This window comes from Pseudophryne corroboree (assembly GCF_028390025.1).
Source record: "Pseudophryne corroboree isolate aPseCor3 chromosome 3 unlocalized genomic scaffold, aPseCor3.hap2 SUPER_3_unloc_50, whole genome shotgun sequence".
In the NCBI taxonomy this organism is placed as follows: Eukaryota; Metazoa; Chordata; class Amphibia; order Anura; family Myobatrachidae; genus Pseudophryne; species Pseudophryne corroboree.
This window is the reverse complement of record NW_026967542.1, coordinates 517,876-528,937: the sequence shown is the minus strand read 5'-3', so window position 1 is coordinate 528,937 and position 11,062 is coordinate 517,876. Positions and strand designations below refer to the sequence as shown.

Genomic DNA, 11,062 nt, shown 5'->3' with positions numbered 1-11,062 from the left:
ATCAAAACTGCTGAATCCAACAGAGACTGAATGGTAATATGCAGAACCGCCCTCTTGTCGTCCGATACAGGCAGTCCTGTCTTGAAAAACCGCCGTGGCGGGAGACAGTCGAACTCTATCTTGTAACCTTATAAATTGCGGATCCACCCATCTGTGGATGTCTGGAACCATGCCAAATGGAACGTCTGAAGGCGTGCCCCCACAACTGGAGATCCGAGATGGGCTGGGAGCCTGTCATGCCACTGGCTTGTCAGTGACCTTAGTGTCCTGATGACTGGTGGTAGTTTGTTGAAAACCATGTCCTCGACCTCGTCTACCAGGCGTGGCTGTTCCCCTACCACGGCCTCGAAATGGCTGAGGTCTAAAGGATTTGAACGCCGTCCCAGAGTATTTTCATCTAGGTACCGTTGGAGGCAATGGTAGGAAAACAGACTTCCCTCCCGTGGCCTCAGAAATCCATTTGTCCAATTCAGGACCAAACAACTTCTCGCCACCGTAAGGTAATGCCTCTATACCTCTCTTAAACTCTGCCTCCGCTTGCCAAGAACGCAGCCAAAGTGCTCGTCGTGCCATAACTAGCAACGATTAAAGGCGAGAAGTGAGCTGACAGACGTCAGTAAAAGCTGTACATAGATACTCAGCAGTTTCACAGATTTGATCAGCGAGAAGTATAAGGTGATCGTCATGTAGGCCAGACTTGAGTTTTGTTATCCATCCAATTAGCGCCTTAGTTACCCAAATGCCAACCAACCCAGATCTAAGCAACACTCCTGCTGCTATATACATGGATTTTAGCATAGCTTCTATTTTACAGTCTGAAGGGTCTTTAAGCGTAGTAGCAGTTGGTACTGGAATGGTTAATTTTTTAGTAAGTTTTGACACAGACGAATTGGCGGATTCTCCCATGTAGATGTCACAGACACTGGAAACGGGCAACTAGACTTAAATCGGCGAGGTATAAAAAAACGTTTATCTGGATTCTTCAGTGTTTCTACTAACATCTTATTGAGAGATTCCAAAACAGGAAAACACATTGGAGATTTGTGTCGTTTAGTAAAGACCATGGCCCTCATTCCGAGTTGTTCGCTCGCAAGGCGATTATAGCAGAGTTACACACGCTAAGCCGCCGCCTACTGGGAGTGAATCTAAACATCTTAAATGTGCGACCGATGTATTCGCAATATTGCGATCAAAACCGAGTTAGCAGTTTCTGAGTAACTCCAGACTTACTCTGCCTGTGCGATCAATTCAGTGCTTTTCGGTCCCGGCTGACGTCATAAACACACCCAGCGTTCGCCCAAGCACTCCCACCGTTTCTCCAGACACGCCTGCGTTTTTTCCGGAAACGGTAGCGTTTCCTGCCACACGCCCCTAAAACGCCGTACATCCGCCCAGTAACACCCATTTCCTGTCAATCACAATGCGTTCTCCGGAGCGACGAAAAAGCCGTGAGTAAAATTACTTTCTTCTTAGTAAAGTTACTTGACGCATGCGCAGTGCGAACATTACGCATGCGCACTAAGAGAATTCTCACTGCGATGCGATGAAAAATACCGAGCGAACAACTCGGAATGAGGGCCCATCTCATCATTTGTGAGAGGCTCCTCAGTCTCTGTAAACTTCAGAGACTGACGCACCACCCTGATGAGATTATCAATGCTTGGGCTGTCAAAATCTTCACTATCTGACTGCTGGTCTAATTCGCCATCCTCACCCTCCTCTTGCGCAGTGAGGTCTGGCATAGAACCGTCAGAATGCAACATAGCAGAAACTGGTAAATCATAAGACAAATTAAATTTATCCCTTCTATCCAAAGTGGACTTGGACCTTTGCAAAGGCTGAGACTCCTCCGGTAGGTCTGGCGGTCTCACCCGAGACTCTGATCTTGCCGCTTCCCGCTCGTGTGGAGCGGCGGCCAATTCTGATTGCAACCCAGCCAGTACATCTGCTAGTATTGGCCATTGAGGATCCGGGGATGAAACCGGATTTGAAACCGGAGTGGAAATTGTATTTGTAGCTGAATTCACAAAACATACTGTGCATGTGGTAGAACTATCCGGTAACACACTCTTACAGACATTGCAGTGAAACTGCTTTTTTGTTTTTGCTGGTGCCTTACTCATTATGTAGACAGACAATACAATTGACAAAGACAGACAACTTGCATGACTCAGTAAAATTGTTACTAAGGTGTGTGTATATATACATATATGGCCCAAGTGCAGTGCACGTGGCCAGTACTATATGAAACTTGATCCAAAATTCCCACTAACACCCCTGCGCCATCCAGTGGGGTAGTGTTGTAGGACAGGATCTTCCAAAACTGAAAGAGAAACAGGAGTGAACAGGAAGCATGGTTAAAATGGTACTTATCGCTGCTGTGAGCACAGAAAAAACACTGAGGTACTCTGGGAATATGGAGGGGAGGAGAGTTACTAAATTTAAATATTCAGTGCCTTGTTCTGCTAAAGCCATCCATATCCCAAGAGTACTCCAGTGACCCCTAGTGGATGAAAAAGAAAAGGAGATATGTGCATAGAAAGGTTTCTTTACAAATGTTTTCACACTCAAAATGCGTACCACATTCACGGGTCAAACAATGGTAGTACTCCTATCTGGGTTTCTTTTCCCACTGTCCAAGATGGTTTCTCTCATATACTTCCAATTAACAAAACCACAAATGTCCAGTGGCTCGGACAATCATCCAAAAATTTATAAAAATGGTATGCACCAATTCATATAGTCTTTGATAAAAAAGTTTATTAGTTACAAAAAGCCCATAGTTGGGGTGAATTGACATCCAAATATATACAATCAAAATTCCAAAATACAAAATCAGGAACCAGCGAGAATAGGCCAACAAATGACCATGGAAGGGGTAGTCTGGACCCCCAAACAGGTAAAGAGTGGAGTATTACCTTAAGTTGCTGATCATAAAATCCAAAATCACAGTGCCCAGTTCTGTCAATGCGTTTCGGCTCTCAGGAGCCTTTGTCAAGACATGTGGGAACTGTGAAAAACCCTGCTATTTAAATGAGATCTGGCCAATCAGGAAATACAGTAAATGACATCATGATTGATAATCATTATATAATATTCCAAAATTGTGAGAATGATAAACAAAAGATACAGATGTTCTATCATTAATTGCACAAATTGTAATAATGGAAATCGTTATATTTATCTTACAATAAACACAATCTTATACCGGAAGCCGGAAGTATACCGGACGTTGTTGTCTCACACTTCTGCCAAAAATGAATGCATCCATAAAAGAACATTTTTAATCCACAAATAAATGTGGAGCAGCGCAATGTACACAAACGCGCCACTCTGTCTCCAGAACGAGCGGCGCCCATGATGTCCAAATGCCAACCAGAAGCTCTCACAGCCGCACTCCACAGACATTGCTGATGCACTTCCGGGAAGTGACGCATGCATGTCAAACCACCAGCACTACGCATTCCACAGATTAAACATAACAAAGATTCATAGGGGTGAATTTATATAAATGTATAAGAAATCAGTTCCTCTAGAAAAAACAGGTTTATAATGTTAAGTGATTATTTTATTTGAAATTAATGCAACCAATAGAATTGAAGGGAGGGGTATATAAATCTGTCAACTGGTTGATGCCCTGATGAAGCAGCCGCATGTGAAACGTACGTTGGCATTTCAGAGACTGCTACGTGCTACCATACCACTGCTTTTTAATATCCTAAAGTGCTTATGTGATTATAATGTTATAGTAGTGGTAGCCAACACTGGTCCTCGAGAGCCACTAACCGTTCACATTTTCCAGCTCACCCAGCAGGTGCACAGGTGCAGTCATTACTCACTGACATATTTTAAAAGATCCACGGCTGCAGATAATTACTGAACATGTGATTCTGTGAGGAGCCCTGGAAAATGTTAACTGTTGGTAGCTCTGGAGGACCAGGGTTGGCTGCCCCTGTGTTATAGTATACTGTGCTGAGTGACACGTCGCTGCACTAAGGTTGGTGCGGTGAGAGTGCCTGGTTAACAGCCATCCGCATTCAGCAGCGTGTCCCGGAGCGGCTGAGGCAGTGAGAGCGCCTAGTAACATACAGTTGTGCAGAGCGGTCCTACCCGGAGCAGCCGCATGTGGACCGACTGGCGGGAGAGTGAGGCTAATGGCTGCAGTACAGACGTGGCTAATTAAGCTACTATATATTTACCTATAATATTGGGAAAAGGTGTATTAGGCTGAATATAGTCACTAAGTGCGGTGTTACAGGCGGACCCACAGAACACCAGTACTGTGACAGCAAGATATGGTACTGATATAATACTGTCAATGGGTTAATAACAAGTTACTGTGCATCCAGAAATGTAACAATATGATATATATCCATCACTGCCGTAACTAGACATTTTAGTGCTATGTGCAAGTAATAGCATCAGTGCCCCCCCCCCCCCTTATATGTAAAATAGGGGCAGTGCGCGCTGTAGGCGTGCTTCAAAATATAGGGTTGTGGCTTCATGGGGAAGGGGAGTGGCCACAAAAATAATACCAATTTATATTACGCTGCACAATAGTCTCCATTATTCAACTTACGCTGCACCACTTACATTACACCAGGTAGAACCCCTTTTACACATTATGACAGGTAGAGCCCCTGTCACAAATTACCCCATGCAGAACCCCATTCTACATATTACTCCAGGTAGAGCCACCTTTTACACATTATGGTAGGTAGAGTCCCCTTTTAAACATTACGGCAGGCAGAGCTTCCTTTTACACAGTACGGCAGGCAGAGCTCCCTTTTACACATTACTGCAGGCGGAGTCACCTTTTACACATTACGGCAGGTAGAGTCCCATTACTACACATTACACCAGGCAGAGTCTCCTTTTTACACATTACAGCAGGCAAATTCCCCTTTTTACACATTACGGCAGGTAGAGTCCCCTTTTAAACATTACGGCAAGCAGAGTCACCTTTTACACATTATGGGGTCTATTCATGAAGCAGTGAAAACTGTAGAGAAATGAGCAAGTGGAGAAGAACCAATCCGTTTTGAAGTAACATTTATGATTTGCAAACTATAAAATCATACAGAGCAGCTGATTGGTTGCCATGGGCAACTTCTCCACTAGCTCACTTCTCCACTGTTTTCACTGCTTCGTGAATAGACCCCTTTGTCAGGTAGAGTCCCCTTTTAACACATTACAGCAGGGGACTCTGCCTGCTGTAATGTGTTAAAAGGGGTACTCTGCCTGTCACATTACAGCAGGTAGTGTCCCCTTTTACACATTATGGCAGGTAGAGTCCCCTTTTACACATTACGGCAGGTAGAGTACCCCTTTTTACACATTACAGCAGGTAAGAGTCCCATTTTTACACATTACGGCAGATAGAGCCCCTTTTACACTAACCTAGGTCCTGAGCAGGTGGCGGGGAAGGAACAGGTCATCTGCAGCGGAAGGAAATCTGAGATTCCGGGCTCAGGCAGCATGCACTGTACAGCACGCTGCAGTTAGCTCCGGGGAGAGCTGGTGGGAATTATAGTCCGGCGCTGGAAGACACTACAGGTGTCTTGGTGCAGGGGAGCGGTGGGACCTGGAAACAGCCCAGGCCCAATAGCAGTCGCATACCCTGTCAGGCTGAACTGTAAACTCCGGGTTGCTCAGGCTGCATGGTAAGGGAGGGTGGTGGGATCAGGCATTGCTGCCCATGCCGTGGCTCACTGTAACCTCCGTGAGGGGAAGGCGGTGATGAGGGTCGGCTGCTGGGGTGGGATCGAGCATTGCTGCCCGCAGCTCACTGTAATCTCCGCGGGAAGGAACAGGAAAAGGAGCAGACTGTGCCCACCGTACAGTGCTGACCGGCTGTGCCCTGCGGACACACATTGCAGCGCGTGTGGACAGTGGTACTGCGTCCCCAGTACAGGCACCGCTGGCACACACCTAGTTATGGCGCTGAGACAGTATATAATACACACTCAGCGCTACACACATTTACTATATGACACTGTGCCCGGAATTTACACACACAGGCGCCTCTCCTCCGGCCACTGCCACTTCTCCTACCTAGCAGCACACACACAGGCACCTCTCCTCTGGCCACTGCCACTTCTTCTACCTAGTAGCACACACGGGTGCCTGTCCTCCGGCCACTGCCACTTCTCCTACCTAGCAGCACACACAGGCACCTCTCCTCTGGCCACTGCCACTTCTTCTACCTAGTAGCACACACAGGTGCCTCTCCTCCGGCCACTGCCACTTCTATTTAGCAGCACACACACAGGCGCCTCTCCTCCGGCCACTGCTCCTACCTAGCAGCACACAGGTGCCTCTCCTCCGGCCACTGCCACTTCTATTTAGCAGCACACACAGGCGCCTCTCCTCCGGTCACCGCCACCTCTCCTACCTAGTAGCACACACACAGGTGCCTCTCCTCTGGCCACTGCCACTTCTACCTAGCAGCACACACATACAGGCACCTCTCATCCGGCCATTGCCACTTCTGCCTAGCAGCACACACACAGGCACCTCTCCTCCAGCCACTGCCACTTCTACCTAGCAGCACACACCGCAGCGCCTCTCCTCCTGCCACCACTTCTCCTACCTAGCAGCACACACACAGGCGCCTCTCCTCCAGCCACTGCCACTTCTACCTAACAGCACACACCGCAGCGCCTCTCCTCCTGCCACCACCACTTCTCCTACCTAGCAGCACATACACAGGCGCCTCTCCTCTGACCATTGCCACTTCTACCTAGCAGAACACACCGCAGTGCCTGTCCTCCGGCCACTGCCACTTCTACCTAGCAGCACACACACAGGCGCCTCTCCTCCGGCCACTGCCACTTCTCCTACCTAGCAGCACACACACAGGCGCCTCTCCTCCAGCCACTGTCACTTCTACCTAGCAGCACACACACAGGCGCCTCTACTCCAGCCACTGCCACTTCTACCTAGCAGCACACGCACAGGTGCCTCTCCTCCTGCCACTTATCCTACCTAGCAGCACAAACACAGGCGCCTCTCCTCCGGCCACTGCCACTTCTCCTAACTAGCAGCACACACACAGGTGCCTCTCCTCCAGCCACTGCCACTTCTACCTTGCAGCACACACCACAGCGCCTCTCCTCCGGCCACTGCCACTTCTCCTACCTAGCAGCATACACCGCAGTGCCTCTCCTCCGGCCACTGCTCCTACCTAGCAGCACACACACAGGCGCCTCTCCTCCGGCCACTGCTCCTACCTAGCAACACACACACAGGCGCCTCTCTTCCGGTCACTGCCACTTCTCCTACCTAGCAGCACACACACAGGCGCCTCTCCTCCAGCCACTGTCACTTCTACCTAGCAGCACACGCACAGGTGCCTCTCCTCCTGTCACTTATCCTACCTAGCAGCACAAACACAGGCGCCTCTCCTCCAGCCACTGCTCCTACCTAACAGCACACACACAGGTGCCTCTCCTCCAGCCACTGCCACTTCTACCTAGCAGCACACACACAGGCGCCTCTCCTCCGGCCACTGTTACTTCTACCTAGCAGCACACACACAGGTGCCTCTCCTCCAGCCACTGCCACTTCTACCTAGCAGCACACACACAGGCGCCTCTCCTCCGGCCACTGTTACTTCTACCTAACAGCACACACACAGGCGCCTCTCCTCCGGCCATTGTCACTTCTACCTAGCAGCACACACACAGGCGCCTCTCCTCCGGCCACTGCCACTTCTACCTAGCAGCACACACACAGGCGCCTCTACTCCGGCCACTGCCACTTCTACCTAGCAGCACAGACCACAGCGGCTCGCATCCTATGCTAGTGTGCTGCCAATGTGACAATGTGCCTGGAGCTCGAGTGCAGGGCAATTGCTGATCACTAAAGCGCCGGATGGTGCCACCCCCGATGAAGTGCACTGTGTACAAAGCACACTGCTAGTTACGGCCCTGCGGCTGTAACATTAGCAGCCGTCTCTGAATCAGGTCCTCAGATGGAAAAGCATAATCAGTAATGTGCAACAATGACTGAAAGTACATATTACTGAAATATAAGATTTGTGAATTCATTTGATGGGGTATGGGTCATTAGATCGACCACTTTTGCATTGCAGTTGCATCCATGAGGGGCGAACGTGGGCGGGCCGGGACCATTTTCCGGGGGGCTGCGTGATGTCACATCTGCGATCATCTCTGATTACCCCCTATAAGCTTCCAGAGTGCACCTCATATCTCATCTTTTCCAAGTTACTACAAATGATATGAGATCGGTAGCAGCACTACTTTCAGGATTATTACACAGAACACACATAAAGGCTGACAGCAAATAACAGTAACACATACAAGGGATTCATTAGAAATAAGGAAGCATAATCATCATTAAGTTTTATTATCAACTAACTCTGTACGGAACCCATACACCTCTTTACTGCCTTCAGCAGCCCCTGGTACTGCACTACTGCCACCCACCCTATCTCCCCCCACTGCTGCCACCGTCCTGTCTCCCCCCCCACTACTGCCACCCACCCTGTCTTCCCCCCACTACTGCCACCCGCCCTGTCTCCTCCCACTACTGCCACCCACCCTGTCTCCCCCTCACTACTGCCACCCGCCCTGTCATCCCCCCACTACTGCCACCCGCCCTATCTCCCCCCCCACTATTGCCACTGCCATATCTCCCCCACTACTGCCACCGCTTTGTCTACACCCACTACTGCCACCCACCCTGTCAACCCCCTCAACTGCCACCGCCATGTCTATCCCCACCCTGTCCCCCCCCCACTATTGCCACCCACCCTGTCCCCCCCACTACTGTCACCATGTCTCCCCCCACACTACCGCCACTGCCCTGTCTACACCCACTGCCACCACCCTGTCTCCCCCCCACTACTGCCACCCACCCTGTCTCCCCCCCACTACTGCCACCCACCCTGTCTCCCCCTCACTACTGCCACCCGCCCTGTCATCCCCCCACTACTGCTACCCGCCCTGTCTTCCCCCACTACTGCCACCACCCTGTCTCCCCCCACTACTGCCACCACCATATCTCCCCCACTACTGCCACCGCTTTGTCTACACCCACTACTGCCACCCACCCTGTCAACCCCCTCAACTGCCACCGCCATGTCTATCCCCACCCTGCCACCCCCACTATTGCCACCCACCCTGTCTCCCCCCACTACTGTCACCATGTCTCCCCCCACACTACCGTCACTGCCCTGTCTACACCCACTGCCACCGCCCTGTCTCCCCCACTACTGCCACTCGCCCTGCCTCACCCCACTACTCCCACCACCGTTTCCCCCACTACTTCTACCCATCCGGTCTTCTTCCACTATTGCCACCGCCCTAACTCCCCCACTACTACTACCCACCTTGTCTCCCCCCCACTACTGCCACCGCCCTGTCTCCTTCACTACTGCTTCCCGCCTTGTCTCCCCCACTACTACCAACCCTGTCCCCCCCACTACTGCTACCCACCCTGTCACCCCCACTACTGCCACAACTCTCCTTAAACTACTGCCACCACCCTCTCTCCCCCCACTACTGCAATTCTGCCTGACTCTCCCCCACTACTGCCATCGTCCTGTCTCCCCCACTACTGCTAACAAAATGTGATTTGTGCGTAGAACATTTCCCACACTCAGAGCAAGAAAATGTCTTCTCACCTGTGTGACTTCGCTGATGTGTAACAAGTTGTGATTTCCGGGCAAAACATTTCCCACACTTAGAACATGAAAATGGATTCACACCTGTGTGATTTCTCTGATGTCTAAGAAGATCTGATTTGTGTGCAAAACATTTCCCACACTCAGAACATGGAAATGGCTTCTCACCTGTGTGACTTCTCTGATGTATAACAAGATGTGATTTCCGTGCAAAACATTTCCCACACTCAGAGCAAGAAAATGGCTTCTCACCTGTGTGACTTCTCTGATGTATAACAAGATACGATTTGTGTGCAAAACATTTCCCACACTCAGAGCAAGAAAATGGCTTCTCACCTGTGTGACTTCTGTGATGTATAACAAGAATTGATTGCCGTGCAAAACATTTCCCACACTTAGAACATGGAAATGGCTTCTCACCTGTGTGACTTCTCTGATGTCTAAGAAGATCTGATTTCTGTGCAAAACATTTCCCACACTCAGAACATGGAAATGTCTTCTCACCTGTGTGACTTCGCTGATGTGTAACAAGTTGGGATTTCCGGGTAAAACATATCCCACACTCAGAGCAAGAAAATGGCTTCTCACCTGTGTGACTTATGTGATGTATAACAAGAAGTGATTGTCGTGCAAAACATATCCCACACTCAGAGCAAGAAAATGGCTTCTCACCTGTGTGACTTCTCTGATGTGTAACAAGATCTGATTTCCGTGCAAAACATTTCCCACACTCAGAGCAAGAAAATGGCTTCTCACCTGTGTGATTTCTCTGATGTATAACAAAATGTGATTTGTGCGTAAAACATTTCCCACACTCAGAACATATCAGTGGCCTTTCACCTACCTTACCTGTCTGTGGGTTAACAGGCTTTGTGTTCTGTGTAAAACATTTGGCATCTATAGAACACGGAAACACTGTATCTACTGTCAGAGCTGTAACAGATGCACCAATATCAGAGTGATCAGGAGAACATTTCCCAGGATCAGAGGGATCAGCTGATAGAGCTGGATGTATAATTGGGGTAATGGGGTTATCTCCTGGAGAATCCTGTCTACTGTCATTATCTTTTATGTCACAATCCGGGGATAACATTAGATGTCCTTCTGAGATATTCCTGCTTGTGTGTCCATCTGCTGGAAATAAAATACATTATGGAAATGTGACATTTTCTGTAACAATATTAATCTTGTAAACAATAGGAGAAGACGACTCTCTGGGATACTTAATTGTAAATGTGTGTGTATAATAAAACATAACTTTTAATGAAGGCTTTACAATATTGTGTCTCAGACTATCATTGTGTCCATCCTCCTGAGAACACTCACAATAACAAATGTAATATTATAATAAGACTTAGATATATCTCTCTCTTGTACTGGTAACTAACCATGAAGTATAAATGGAGATGTAGT

The 11,062-nt window shown here is 49.0% G+C and overlaps 1 protein-coding gene across 1 annotated transcript; it reads right to left on the bottom strand.

Moving 5' to 3' along the window:
* Nucleotides 1–9,474: 9,474 nt before the first annotated feature.
* Nucleotides 9,475–10,799, bottom strand: LOC134984399 (oocyte zinc finger protein XlCOF6.1-like). The gene has a single exon (XM_063949991.1). The coding sequence runs from the start codon at nucleotides 10,740–10,742 to the stop codon at nucleotides 9,525–9,527; it is 1,218 nt and encodes a 405-aa protein (XP_063806061.1). The 5' UTR covers nucleotides 10,743–10,799; the 3' UTR covers nucleotides 9,475–9,524.
* Between the last annotated feature and the right edge of the window lie 263 nt (nucleotides 10,800–11,062).

Bases quoted from the DNA above. Each gene is read 5' to 3' on its own strand.
- LOC134984399 (XM_063949991.1), bottom strand. From the start codon at position 10,742: ATGTTATCCCCGGATTGTGACATAAAAGATAATGACAGTAGACAGGAT.